A 15,142-nucleotide genomic window follows, 5' to 3' on the forward strand; every position below is an offset into this window, starting at 1 on the left:
AATTTGATCTCTGGTTTCTCTGCCTTTTCTAAGGATACATAACAAACATCACAATACATAACAAACATCAATTACACATAAAATATATATCACATATAATTAATATATATTTTTCCAGGAGCGTGTCTTCGAACCTGTGACAACCCTGGGAACCCCTGAACTCGCCTGCTACTCAGGGGAACCCCACTGCAGCAGTGGCCAGAGACGCGCCGGCGCAGCGGACTTACACAACTTAACTACAAGTCCCAGCATCCCACGCGCTGGCACGGGTCGGGGTGGGGATGGGACCACAAGTACCAGCAGGCTTCGCGCAGACGCAGGAACCACGAGTCCCAGAATGCACGCTCGAGGCTTGCGCAGGGCTCTCCGGGACATGTAGTCGTCTGTGGCACTAATTCCTATTCATTAGGCCTCAAAGAAAATGCAAATTCCTCGAACGGTCCACCAGCGCGACTTTTCAGGGGCTAGTGAGAAGCTTGAACGCGTGACAGAGAAGTAAGAAGTTTGGGGGCCAATCTGTGGCGCGGATGCAGGACCCGTGCGCATGCCCGGCGGTCGTCGGCGCCAGCCCAGCGCGCGCGGGAGACTCCGAGCGGCAGGCCCCGCCCCCGCGCCCCGCCCCGCGCCTCGCCCCGCCCCCTGCTCCCCCTCCCGGTGAGCCTGCGCAGATGGTGCAGGGCGGAGGGCCGCGGGGAGGGATTCGCGGCGCCTGCGCAGAGCGGCGGCTTCTCTCGCGAGGACGGACGCCATTATCGCATCTCCCCGACAAACACCACGAGAATTCCGCAGCCCACACGGTAATTGCAGCTCCCGCAGCCGGTCGCGTCTCCACCTCCCCCTTCCCGCGGGGCGAGAGCGAGAGCGAGATCTCCCCTCCTCCCTCCTCCCTGCGCCCTCCTCCGGCCGCGGCGCCCGCGCCGCCGCCCCCGCCCCCCCCGATAAGGCGACCGGCCCCAACGGCCCGCCGTCTTGTGCGCCCCCGCCTCAGCTCTGTCAAGCCGCCTGCCCGCCGCGCCTCAGCGCACCCGCACCCGGCTCTGGCCGCCCATCCCCCGGCCCGCCGCCCCCGCCGTCGCGGTGCGCGGGGTCCGTCGCGGAGCGGGCCTCCCTTCCGGGACCAGGCCCGCAAGAGCAGCGTCCGGCAGCGGGCGGGCGGGGTGGGGTCGTGCTACTGCTGCGATGTAGCTGCTCCGGGTCGTGAGGCCACGGGCGGGCGGGCGACTAGGCGGCCCCCCCCCCCCCGACGGACCCGGGAGGCCGGAGGCCGCGGATTCGGGGACAGCGGCTGTGGGCGGAAGTGCGGGAGGCGGCGGTTCGTGTTGGGCGGGCGGCGGGCCCTGGTTAGGGGCGGCCCTGGGGACCCCTGCCCGGTGCTCGGAATTTCCGAGCCGCCGGTAACGTTAACTCCGTGTGTTTAAGCTCCTTTGCCCCTTTTTGTCTGGCGATTAAAGTAAGCGTGTGCTCCTGGGACGTCGGGTCCTGTCATGAAGGCTCCAATTTTGAGAAAGCGGATGCTGTGTGTGGGTCCAATGCTGCGGCCGGTCCCACCAGCGTTTCCAGCACTTCTCATCGCGGCGGTCCGGTCAGGTGGACAGGGAGGTGGCTGCGGCCCACGGAGGGAAGGGGCTTCCCTGGGACACACGGCCAGGTTTGAACGCGATCTGTCCCAAGTCTGTGTTCTGAAAAAATTGCACACTTTTGATACTTTAATAAAATGATGCCACAAAGTGTCAATGGAAAACTATAAAACAGCCCCTGCCCCACCTCCCAGTTCCACTCCTCCAAGACTTTTATCTTTTTGCTGTTTCTTGAGGGAGTTCTTCGTAGCTATAAATAATAAGCTGGCACTTTACTGGTTTTATACATTCCTGACTTGCTGTTAACAGATAGGATGGATTAATTTTTCATATTGCATCTCACCTATCCCCTGAATTCACTATATTCAGTTAGTTCAGATTGTTTATAACTAAGCAGATACTGCTTCACAGCCAGGTAGTCTATTTCCCCTGTTATACGGGTTTTTGCTTTTTTCTTTTGTTCGTGATGGCTTTTCTGTTTGCTGTTTCTGTTGACTCTTTACCTTTTTTTTTTTTTACTGCTCCCTGAGGCATGTGGGATCTTAGTTCTCTGGGGATTGAACCTGTCCCCCCTGGAATGGAAGCATGGAGTCTCAACCTCTGGACTGCTAGGGAAGTCCCACTTTACCTTGTTTTAGATTCTGAAGGATAGCACTAAGTGTCTTACCGTCCCCCTCCTCAGCCTTGTGGTATCCTTTTTCTAATCTGGATTGTTTACTCCTTAGACCAGCTCTGGCATCATCCTGACATTTTCTTTTACTATACAACTGAGTTTGTTCAGGTCTCATGTTTTAATCTTGACTTCCTTTATTTCAATGAGAACCTACTGCCAAGTAGCCTTATTCCTTTTGGATAACTCTTCAGGATCCTCTTTGGTGTTAAGACATTTCTGGAATTCCCCAAAAATGTAGAGTCCTACTCTGAATTTGCTTTCTGACTCTGGGGACTTTTCCTTCAGCTCTGGAATTTGAAAGTCTCTTGTGTCATTTGAGAATGTCTTCTGCTCTGCTTTTGGTGGTGGCTTAGTCGCTAAGTTGTGTCCGACTCTTGTGACCCCATGGACTGTAGCCTGCCAGGCTCCTCTGTCCATGGACTCTCCAGGCAAGAATACTGGAGTAGGTTGCTATTTCCTTCTCCAGCTCTGCTTTTACTCTTCTGTTTAGGAGTTTCTGTTAGTTGGATGATGGACATCTTGGATTAACTTTCCAGATCTTCTGTCTTTATCCTCTTCCTGTGTCATCTTATTCTTGTTTCTGGGATAGAAACATTTATCCTCCAATCCTACTTTAAAATTTTTTATTTCCACAATCAAAGTTTAATTTCTAAGGATTTATTTTGTTCCTTTTCATAATATATTGTTTGAATGCATTATCTCCTTGACTTTGAGGATACTAGTAAGAATTTTTTTAGTTCTCTTTTATTCTCTAATTTTTTGTGTCCTATTCTGTCACTGTTGTTCTCTTTTTAAAAAGGCTGGCTTTTTGCTTTGTGTGGCAAATACTCTTCAAATACTGGTAATTATTGTTGTCTAAGGCCAGAGGAAGCAGGCAGAGAACTTGTGAGTTTCGGGCGCTGATTTTTTTGGTCACACCCACATGGCGGCTTATGGAATTTTTGTTCCTCAACCAGGGATTGAACCCGGGCCCACAGCAGTGAAAGCATGGTGTCCTGACCTCTGGACCACCAGGGAATTCCCCTGTGGGACTACTTTTGAAAATATGCAGGTTACCCACTGGGTTTTGGGGAACTTTGTTGGGCTGGGACCTCAAGTGTCAGAAGGCAGATTTTCTCGGCCTCTCAAGCTTAAGGAAGATGCCTTTGATTGGGGGCTGCTCCACTTGGTCTGTGGAGGGCCCTTGTACAGCTGTTCGTACAGGGACCTGACTTCCATGCGCAGGCACAGCCCTCGCCCTCTCCTGGTTTGGAGTCTTAGCCTTTATAGGCTTGGAGGCCTCCTTTGTTGTATGCACTCCTGTGTGCTCCGATTACTGTTTCCTCTTCCCCCATTAATCCTCCTGGTCTGCCAGAAATTTGCAGAATCTCTTGCACACCTTATATTCTTTCTTGTGGATTTATTATATGATACTAAAAGTCACTTTAATGGGATGAGCAAAGTTCACCTCTGAGGCCAGTCGCTCTGTGTGAGTAGGTATTCCAGCATCCCTTCTCATCACCCTGCTCTCCTGCCTCCCATTGACTGTGGTAACAAATGCCCAGTGGCAGTGGGATGACTGGCCACATCTCGGTCCCCATGGCCTCCTCTGCATTGCACTTGTGGGCGGATGGTGTGCATTCCCACTGGATTTTCTCCTGGCTCCAGAGCTGTGGAGGGGTGCCAGGCTTAGCTGGGGAATGCCAACCATAGACGGTGTTAGAGCAAAGATTGTGGTTTTAGCCTCTGCAGGGGGCTTGTCTTGTATCACTGGGCCAGAGTTTAAGGATTGCCTCTAGGCAAGCGGTGATTACTGTGCTGGAAGTGTAACCTTGATGCATTTTAGTTGATTGTCCTTCAAAAGCTGTGAATAGTGAAATATACCAGTTGTGTTTGCCAGGGCCTTGCTAGTGGAGGCAGAGGCATTGCCATTGCTGGGGATTTGTGAGAAACATGGACTCTCACGCCCTGTCCAGATGTATGGAATTAAAATCTTCAGCTTTATAAACTTTTCCTTTTGAAGGAACTTTAGATTTACAGAAAAGTCACTTCCCTTAACATTGACACCTTACATTATCAGATATCCTCATGAAAATCAAAAACTTAACTTTGTCACAGTACTGTTAGCTGAAATGTGGACCTTGCTGAACTTCATCAGTTTTCTACTAATATCCTTTTTCTGTTTCAGGATCTAATCCAGGACCTCACTCCGCATTTAGTTGTCATGTCTCCTTTAGTCTCTTCCAATTTGGGATGTTTACACATCTCTCCCAAAATGTTTATAAATTGCAAAGGAAGAATTATAACCTCACAGTGGAAAAACCTGGCATCTCCAGTAAAAAGACAATGCTATCACGTTCCGTAATGATATGCATTGAAACAGAAACACATACATGAAGTCTAGTCATGAGAAAACCCAAATTGAGGCACATGGTGCCAGAATCTTGACTGGTGTGCCTCAGAAACGTTCCAGGTGTGGACAGATAGCGAAAGATTCAGAGTTTGCAGTTTAGAAGATTGTCAGGTATAGTACATGCACTTGCTGAAGAAATACTTCCTGTGCTGGATGGTGCACAAGGAGCTAAGAGAGAATGACCCACCAGCCTTGTTTGGTGGGTGGTAAATGGTTCTGCCTAGTGCAGGCTCTAGGTGAGTCTGTGTAAGCAGATCATTGATAACGCCCTTATAGCTTACTAGCCTTAGTTTTTCCTTACGATCTCATCTACACTATAAATTCTGAAGACTTTAGCTGTACAGTTAAATACATGATATCATAATGCCAGACTGACTTTAAAATGTCCTTGTGACTTTACCACTTTTAACTATTTAAATCTGGAAAAAATAAGCATTTTCTCATTTTGAAGAAAGGAGTTCTGCGGGTAATGTGTATTAAGGTTCTCACTGAGAATGTCTTAGAAAAATGTGTAAAAAGCCCTCCCTTTCCAAGAGGAGGATAAAGATCATTATTGTGTCCTCTGACTTCACATACTTGATGGTCAGAAAAACAAAAGCACATAGCGAATTGTTCACTGGAGGTGCCTTGAACTATTCTGAAATGTTCATTGGAGTTCGAAGGAATTTGACAGCAACTTTTGGGTCCTGTGGTTGCAAGTTGCTCTTAAAAAGTGACAGGTGCTTCTTATTCAGGGATAGAACCTGGAGCTCACTTAACTGCTCAGAAGAATAGACTTCTAACATCAACCCTCCTTTCAGAGTACTTTTAAGAATTCTCAGCTCTTTGGTTTCTCACTTTTGTGTAGTTTGTGAAACCAGTTTAAAATGAGAGCTTTAGCTAATCATCTCATCTTATGCCATCTGCCTTGCTGTCGGCTCTGTCTGTGCCCAGCCTACCTCCTGGGAAGACGGGGCTGTCTTCAGATCTAGAGGGCATGCTCTTGACTCCATCTCATCCCCCAGCCTCCTGCCCCAGCCAAGCATCCCTTCACCATAATAGTACGTCTTCCCGGGTATGTCTAAGAGGAGGCTGAGCTTGGGATGACCACCCAGGGCCTACCCCTGCTTGAAACCCGTGGATGCTTTTGATTTAAACCGTGATGGAAACCTTAACTTCCCAAGCAGATAGCACACCCAAAGCATTGTGGAAGTCACCTGAAATGATTCCTTTTTTGAATTAAATTCTTTGTGTTTTTCACATCGACCCATTGTCAAGGACCGTCCAATTTTATTTAATGTTTTGGACCACCTGCCTTCATGGTGGGTGAACAGTAAGATGGCCTTGTCTTTATAGTGACCCTCATACTGGGGTGGGGGGATGGCGATGGTGCTGACCACTGCCCCAGACAGGTGGCCCATAAGGTTGGATTGCTGACAATACATAGATGGTGGAAGAATGAAATCCATCAGCAAAGGCCAGAGAAGATGAAGAGGACAGGTAGAGAGGTGAGGGGGGTGTCTGGAAGGTGACTACCCTTTCCTTGCGCTGAGTCCTTCCTTGTTAGTGTTTAGAGTAGTTGAGTGTGGGGAATGCTCTGAAAGAGTGAGTGGGCAGGAAGAGCCCGGGTAGGAGGGGTGGGTGGGGGTGGAGTGGTGTCAAGAAGCCGGGGACTGCGCTGAGTGGATTGGGGCAGAGCCCTGTACCGACAAACCTTCTGTAATAAAGATTGACATCGTGTGCTGCAAAGAATGCCGCTTCTGGTCTCTAGTGATTTTTCCTTTCTCTTCACGATGGAAAGTCATCAAATAACTTGAAGCAGAATTACACCTTTCTAAAGTAGCAGTGGGTTTGGATAAACTGGCAGGGAAAACTTGGTGCTGGCATTTCCTTGTTGGTGTGAACTGTGTGTCCCTTGAGTGTGGCAAGAGCCCCGGGCACCTTGATCTTCCTGGATGGAGCGGGGACAACTCAGGCTGGGTGCCAGCTGTCACCACCAAGTGCACCCTGTAGTCGCATTGGCAGGGGACTGCAGGACGGGACTGCCTGCTGCTACACTGTCCTGGAAGCGCTCGTGGCTGGAGCCAGGGTGGACCTCAGGATCAGGTGCTGCGTCAAGCTGCCCTCTCTGCTGGGATCTTCTGCAAACACGCCACTTAATTCACAACCTCTCCAGCCACCGCCTCCCCCCCCCGCCCTGATTTTGACTGAATCTGTCCCAGAAGGTTAGGCGTCCTGTTCACCAGTGAAGAGGCGCAAACACAGTCTGTAGTTATGTGGCCTGGTTTTGAAATGAAACACTTGATGGATTTTTTAAGGTTTGCGGGATTCAACTAACAACACATTTTTTGTGAAGTGAGGGCTTTAATATTTTTTACATTATCTTAAATTTGTGTGATTTAAGTTTATGCAATTCAGATGTGTATAAAATGCAGTCCTACTATGTTAGGAGGCTAAAGGGGTGCAGGAGGTTGAAAGCAAAGTGTGCTGCCTGGGCTCCCTCCACGCCAATTGTCTGTAAAACACTCCACTCCCCTGGCTTCACTGGTCCTCACTGCTTCTCCTGGGATCATTCAAGAGCTCAGGAAGCCTGCTTTGCCTCTTTGGGATTTCTGTAGATGTGCTGTAACCTGAAGCAGAAATTGCTCCTTCCAGCCAGTAAGAGGTGAAGCAGGCAGTCAGCTCAGGTTGGAGCACCTTCAGGAGGCCACCATCATTTTTCTGCTTCTCAGTAAAATTTCCTGTTTCTTTATCCCCCGTCTTAGTCTCCAGGCAGTTTCAAGAGTCTAGAGGTGCCACTGTTAAATGCTCCACTCCAGAGAAGTCAACAGACTTGTAAGGGACTGGATGAGTAAACACTTCTGGCTTTGGGGTCTGTCCCAACCACTCAACTCTGCCTTTGCAGAAGCCAAAGTAGACGTGGCTGTTTTCCAATAAAACTTTTCTACAAAACTAACTTGCTGGTGGGACCTGCCTCTCAGACTGTGGTCTGTGACTCCAGACACCATGCTAATGCAAGTGGAAGATGTCCAGGTGGGGAGTCAGCAACACCGAGCTGATGGTGAGGGGTGCTCCCACTGGGTCCCTCTTTGCACAGGCCACTCCTCCAGCAGCTGTGCCTGTCACCACTGACTTGGAGGTTCTGGAGGTTTTATTTTGGAAAAATCTACGTGGAGAGAAAAGTCAGAGGCAGCCCTGCTGAAGTGTAATTGGTGTCAGATGAGAATGCATCTTTCTGTCCTTAGCACTGTTGTTTGGAACAAAAGCCTTAGCAACTCTTCATAGGAACTGGGTTTGGATTTTTTTCAGGCTTGAAAGTTTTAGGAATAGTACAAATGATTGTGGTGTAGTCTTCTCTTAGGGTCTTAGATGCTAATATTTTATATTTGCTCTATCCTTTCTCTTCTCTGCAACCTCCTGTGTGTGAGTCTCTTTTTTTCCCAAAACAGTTTAAGCTATAATGTCCCGTTAACCTTAAACATTTAAGTGGCTGTTTCCTGCAATCAAGGACATTCTCTTTATATAACCACAGTACAGTGTTCAAGGCTAACAGAGTCTTATCAAGAGAACATGCTGGTCATAGCTAACACCCTTTTCCAAAAACCCAAGAGCGACTACACCTAGACATCACCAGATGGTCAGTACCGAAATCAGGTTGATTATGTTCTTTGGAGCCAAAGATGGAGAAGCTCTATGTGGTCAATAAAAAACAAGACCAGGAGCTGACTGTGGCTCAGATCATGAGCTCCTTATTGCAAAATTCAGGCTTTAATTAAAGTGGGGAAAACCATTCGGGTATGACCTGACTCAAATGCCTGGAGTTAGGTATGACCTAACTGAAATACAGTGGAGGTGACAAATTGATTCAAGGGATTAGATCTGATAGAGTGCCTGAAGAACTATGGACAGAAGTATGTAACATTGTACAGGAAGCAGAGAGGAAAACCATCCCAAAGAAAAAGAAATGTAACAAGGCAAAATGGTTGTCTGAGGAAGCCTTACAAATAGCTGAGGAAAGAAGAGAAGCGAAACGCAAAGGAGAAAGGGAAAGAGAGCCATCTGAATGCAGAGTTCCAGAGAATAGCAAGGAGAGATAAGAAGTTAAATGAACAATGCAAAGAAATACAGGAAAAACAGTAGGATGGAAAAGACTGGAGATCTATCTCTTCAAGAAAATTAGAGATACCAAAGGAACATTTCATGCAAGGATGGGCACAGTAAAGGACAGAAATGGCAAGGACCTAATAGAAGCAGAAGAGATTAAGAAGAGGTGAGAACACACAGGAACTATACAAAAAATGTCTTAATGACCTGGATAACCACAGTGGAGGCTAGATATCCTGGAGTGCCAAGTCAGGTGGGCCTTAGGAAGCATCACTATGAACAAAGCTAGTGGAGGTGATGAAATTCCAGCTGAGCTATTTAAAATCTTAAAAGGTGATGCTGTGAAAGTGCTGCACTCAATATGCCAGCAAATTTGGAAAACTCACCTGTGGCCACAGGACTGGAAACGGTCAGTTTTCATTCCAATCCCAAAGAAGAGCAATGCCAAAGAATGTTCCAACTACCCTGCATTTGCACTGATTTCACATGCTAGCAAGGTAATCCTCAAAATTCTTCAATACTACGTGAACTGAGAAATTCCAGATATACAGGCTGGGTTTATAAAAGGTAGAGGAGACAGATCAAATTGCCAACATTCATTGGCTCATAGAGAAAGCAAGGGAATTCCAGAATAACATCTACTTCTGTTTCATTGACTGCATTAAAGCTGTAGACTCTGTAGATCACAACAAACTGTGGAGAATTCTTAAAGAGACAGGAGTATCAGACCACCTTACCTGTCTCCTGAGAAACCTGTATGCAGGTCAAGAAGCAATAGAACCAGACATGAAACAACAAGGGGTTCAAAATTGGGAGAGGAGTACATCAAGGCTGTATATTGTCACCCTGCTTATGAAACTAATATGCAGAGTACATCATATGAAATGCTGGGCTGGATAATCAACAAGCTGGAATCAAGATTGCCGGGGGAAATAACAACATCAGATACACAGATGATACCACTCTAATGGCAGAAAGTGAAGAACTAAAGAGCGTCTTGATGAGGGTGAAAGAGGAGAGTGAAAAAGCTGGTTGAAAACTCAGCATTCAAAATACCAAGATCATGGCATCCGATCCTATCACTTCATGGCAAATAGAAGGGGAAAGAGTGGAAACAGTGACACACTTTGTTCTCTTGGGCTCCAAAGTAACTACGGTTGGTGACTGCAGCCATGAAATTAAAAGATGCTCCTTAGAAGAAGAGCTATGATAAACCTAGACAGCGTATTAAAAAACAAAAACATCACTTGGCTGACAGAGGTCTGTATAGTCAAAGCTATGGTTTTTCCAGTAGTCATGTACAGATGTGAGAGTTGGACTGTAAAGAAGGCTGAGCGCTGAAGAATTGATGCTTTGAGTCATGGTGCTGGAGAAGACTCTTGAGAGTTTCTTGGAGTGTGTGGAGATCAAGCCAGTCAGCCCTGAAGGAAATAACTGAGTATTCTTTGGAAAAGCTGATACTGAAGCTGAAGAGTTGGGCACGACTTAGTGACTGAACAACAATAACAGTTTTCAGAATTAGGAATCTCATCGATTCAGCTGTGTTATCTAAGCAACGGATCTAGTTCATTTTGCTTTTTACTGATTATCACAATAATGTCCACTTTTTTTTTGTTGGATGCACAGTGCAGCACATGGGATCTTAGTTCCCCAACTGGGAGTAGAACCTGTGCCCCTTGCACTGGGAGTGCACAGCCTTAACACTGGGCCACCAGGGATGTTCCAGTATGTCCTCTTTTTTTTTTTCTTTTTTTTTGCAAAAGAGAAAGGGGCTCCTTTACTAACTTTGGATATATTTTCCCCAAGAATATTTGCCCTAGCCGATATCACAAATTAGGCACCATACTCCTTACAAACTGCAAGTTTAATAACATCAAAAGTTTGCATGTTTATTGTTGACAGAAATCACCTTGAATCATTTCCATCTGCCGTTCTGTTTGAGGGAGGGGAGACTGTGAGTAGAGGTAAGAGGCAGAATGCCATCTGTTTCTAAGGTCTCCGCAGACCACTGGTTGCACATGCAGATGTAGTGGGATTGTGAAGTGCTAGAGTTGTGGACCCAGAAAAGAACATTACCTTACTTGGTGGCATTTGCTAGGTTTATGAGAAGTTCTCTGAGGTCACTCTGTAGTATATATAGTCCTGTTGGCTTGGGTAAGGGTTATTTTGGGGGGCTTCTTCTGTTCAGTGGTGGACCCTTTTATTTATCAAAGTGCAGCTGACCCTTAAACAATGTGGGATTGGGGAGCCAGCCTCCATGTAGTGGAAAACCGGAGTGTAACTTGCAGCCAGCTGTCCATATCCATGCCTCTGCATCCTCAGATTCAACCAGCTGCAGCTTCTGCAGTACCGTAGTGTTTACTGTTGAGAAAAGTCATGAGGTTAAGGTGCTTAACCCTGTAGATCTGGTTTATTGTTACAGTCCTGCATCTTTGGCCGATGTCATATTTTATGTTATCAGAGTAATACTTCACAGTGTAAGCTGTTTAGTAGCTACCAGGGAAGAATTAAAATTTTAGGGCATTATGTATATAGAAGCCAAAGCTTTTATTGCAAGATATGTGTAGACCTCTGCAGTGTATTTATTTACATTTATTGTTGGCAGTTAGTGAATCAAGTAAGAGTTGCTTTTAATTGCTTTTATGGTTTCTATTTTATGGCAGACATTATCTGAAATTCACTTTAACATGTGTGTGGTTCTCAGGCTTTCTTTTTAGAGGTGTAATTCCTGAAGGCAGTAGTTGACAGAGTGTGGACTCTAGAACCCTGGGGATGTCCTGGAGAACCTTCCCAGCTGTGAGAGTAGTTTTCATAATGATTGTCAAGAGGTCATTTGCCTTTTTTTGCTGATTCGTCACTGCTGTGCAAGTCAGAAAAGCCATTCTCACCTAAGAATGTCCTTGATGAAGCAATAAAAATCATGCATTTTGTTAAGTCTCAGCCCTGAGTACAGCCCTTTTCAGTACTCTGTAACAAAACAGGATGTGTGTGGAGAATGTTTCTGCGTTTTGGAGTTGGGAAGTTGCTTGGAGGACAGGCCCTGTTAGCTGAACTGGCCACTCTTTTTCATGGACCACCGGAACAGACTAGTTGACATGTTACCGGTATTTCTTACTAAATAGCCACTTAGCCTGTAACTGCAAGGAAAGCAGCTAACCCTACTGCCAGTGGTAACATTTGCGCTTCCAAGTGGAACTGGAATTTCAGAAAGCTTTGTGTGCCGCTATGAGCCTGCAGCTTCCTAATATGTCAAGACTTTTCTGATGAGATCAGTGCTGATACTAAGGAATGTGATGCTTTAGATAATCTATAATAAGCAACATTTGGAAGATCTGCCTAACTCACTGAGCCAGTATTTTCCAGATGACCAGATCAGACCTGGGCCAGTGTCCATTTCAAGTGCAAGACAGATCAGTGGATTTTAAAGTAATAACATAAAGAAAAGTTCACCAGTAAGGTTTTAGATTCCTCACTGCAGCTTGCCTTCAGGGAGAAATAAAGCCCTTTATGAGTGTGTTGGGACTGGGAGTGTGTTGAGAGCATTTCTGCACCTACCTGAACACGCCGCTCAGGTGCACCACCCCCTCCCAGCTGCACCTCTGGTGAGGCTGGCCCTTTCTCTGCAGCAACAGATAGGAGAACCTAGTTGTTTTCCAATAAGTCTGACATTGAAGAAATTTGTAGAAATGCAAAACTGGGTCTCTCTTCTTGCTGAGGTTTTGCTTTTATTATTTTGGGAACTCTAGTAATTTTTGGTAAAGAAAAAAAGTTTTTTGTGTTAATATGTATTGTATTGATTTTTGTAATTTTTAGATGAATAAAGTGTTCACACATTTTCTGTTCTAATCTCCGAGAAGGGGATGTTGTTAGACACATGTCCATGGGCATGAGCTCGCCAGCTTTCAGAGGGGGAGGGGCTGCTGAGACCAGTGCGTCTTGACCGAGGACAGCGGTGCTGTGGGAGCAGCTTAAGTCCGGCCACTTCCCTTTCTCGCATTAGTGGTTTGTATTTGAGGAGGTTTATCCATTTTGGGAAGTGTGACTAGAAGTGGTCAATCTGATCAAACATGATAATTGTGGGGGAAGGACCCGCTGTCTGAGGCTAGTTTGACCTTCTCCTAATTTCAAACTTAAACATCTCTGGAGGGCCTGTTGTGAAGAAGAACTAGTGTGGCCTGGATGTTCATATGAATCAGTGCTGCTTCCCAATGATCTAGTACCCGACTGGTCGTTTATAGTCACATTTTCTCTTTCTTCCCTCTTTCTCCTTTGCATCTTCCCCCTGCCAAAGCTGAGTCTTCTTCACATGTTTCGGTTTAATAAGAGTTGATTTCTTTGTTTACTTCATCCTGGTTTTTAATTAATTTTTATTACTACATCTGTATTCAGACAGGTCTGACTGAGCGGAATGGTCTTTATTCTGTTGGAGGGGCCCTGTTTCTGAGCTTGAGGTTTTTAACTGGGCACCATTGGGCTGCTTCCTGGAGGAGATGGAGGTTGCTGCTCTGGTCTTCATGGCGTGTGGACTTGGCCTTGCCACTCAGGTGGGCAGAGCAGAGCTGGTGCCAAGGTGGGGCAGTGGCTGGGGGACCGGGACCTGGGGGTGGGCTTGCTGTCGAGCCTGGGGCTGGCGGATCCCACGACTCCTCTCCGAGACTTGTCTTTGGGGTCTTCTGTCTCTTATACTCATCAGGGACACTCCTTCCCTCTGAGGACTGTTGTCCGAGTATTTGGCATCTGTAAAGGGAGGTCGGACTGGCATGGTGACTCCAGGGCCCCGCCAAGGGTGCCACACTTCCACCTGTGACTTCAGGGTGTGTGGGCCGCGTCTCTTCACACGGTCGCTCTGCAGGGAGCTGGTGGTTGGGAGACGGTTCTGGTGGAGCAGGGCCAGGTCACCACCCTGGGGTCACAGCAGCCGCCTTGCGCGCCTCCCCGGACGTAGCCTCCTATAGACTGTGTCCGCAGGTGCTTGTTCAGGGGCCAGTGGGAGAAACAGCTCTGCACAGTGTCTGCCCTAAGACCCCCAGGTGCTGTGACGTCCCTGTTGGGATGACTGTGTGATGTAGTTCTCGTGGTGACTGAGGAAACCCAGGGTGGACGCGGCGGGCTCTGCCTGGCTGCTTTTTCTTGATGCCTTTTTGCCGCGTGACAATGCTGCTGGGCTGCAGGGTTTCCTTTTCCCACGTTTACTGCTGTTGTGCAGTCACGTGTTCAATTATAGTAGCTCTTCTTTTTTCCCTTGTTTCAGGGGCCTTGTGGTTTTATTTTCTACAGGTGTCCAAAATATTTAAAAACTAGAAAAATCGAAACTAAATGTACTGTTCTGTGTTTCTGCTGATGAACAACTGCTCCTGTCTGTCGTTGACAATCCGCGAGCAGCTTGTATTTCCACTGTGAAACCTAACATGTCGTTTGCGTGAAATTCACAGTCATAAGCTAAACAGGTCTGTGACTTAGTTACACTGCAGTCATTGAAATGAGAGAACTCTGCAGACATTACTGCATGGTTTGTCAGCAGACATGCCGCCCTCCAGAGTATAGTGCTGGGTGGGCAGTGGGGTGTCTCCCCAGGGCTCCCCCCCAGCCCCACTGCGCTGACATCCATGGCGTGCCAGGCCCCATGCGGAGCAGTGAGTGGGATGGGGCGGGTTCCTGCCCAGGGGAGCTTGTCTTCTAGCAGGGGAGACAGATGCCAAATCAGATGGATGTTTCGCCTGTGTCGCAGGTTAGATGGAAGGGCTTTGTGATGAAGCAGGAACGGGCAGCTGGGAGATGGGTGCTGCTGGTGGGTGTGACGGGTGGGACGTGACTGGGTGGAAGGGCAAGCGGATGGCGGAGGGTGAGGGCTGGGTGGTGTGTGCCCGCCTGGCTGGGGCAGCCTCCTCCGATGGCAGAGTGAGGAGCCTCGAGTGGAGCCTGGGGGCACAGAGGGAGCCTGGCTGGTGCCAGGCACGCACCTTGAATGAGCGGGAAACCTCTGTTGGGCTTTGAGCAGACAGGGACGCTGAGATGGGCTTTCACGTGATCCATAGCCTTTAAACAGGTATTGGAGGCGATTCTGGGCGAAGGCAGAGCAGGGAGACCCAGGTACGGCCAGCGCGTGGGTCCAGATATGCACTGATGAGGCCAGAGCGAGGGCAGCGGGAAGTTCTGCCTACAGGTCCAATGCGAGGAGGAGAACCACACCTGGGCGGGCGGTCTGGAGGTGTGGACAGGGACGGGTTCAGTTCAGCCTCTTCACAATGAGACTGGAGACCTAGGGGAGGTGGCCCAGAGGCCGTTTGTCACAAGGATCTGAAGTTCCGGGACAGGTTGGAGGTGGAGTTGATTGTGTGCTGTAGGCAGGGAGATGGGTGTTTCAGTGCCAGTGAGAAGAGGCCCAGGGCTGAGCCGGAGGGAGAGAGAGAGCCTGAC

General features: G+C 47.9%; 1 protein-coding gene across 9 annotated transcripts in view; it reads left to right on the forward strand.

Moving 5' to 3' along the window:
- Positions 1-371: 371 nt before the first annotated feature.
- LOC122691625 (BTG3 associated nuclear protein) overlaps positions 372-15,142 on the forward strand; it is a 69,851-nt gene continuing 55,080 nt past the window's right edge. For 8 of the 9 annotated variants that reach the window (XM_043898256.1, XM_043898258.1, XM_043898257.1 and 5 more), the window contains exon 1: positions 372-797. In XM_043898256.1, the coding sequence (XP_043754191.1) occupies positions 528-797 (270 nt within the window). In that variant the 5' untranslated portion in view covers positions 372-527. Of the gene's footprint in view, positions 798-13,147; positions 13,270-15,142 lie in introns of those variants that run through there. The other variant, XM_043898262.1, reaches the window with a different exon arrangement.

The sequence above is a fragment of the Cervus elaphus genome, chromosome 4 (assembly GCF_910594005.1).
Source record: "Cervus elaphus chromosome 4, mCerEla1.1, whole genome shotgun sequence".
Lineage (NCBI taxonomy): Eukaryota > Metazoa > Chordata > Mammalia > Artiodactyla > Cervidae > Cervus > Cervus elaphus.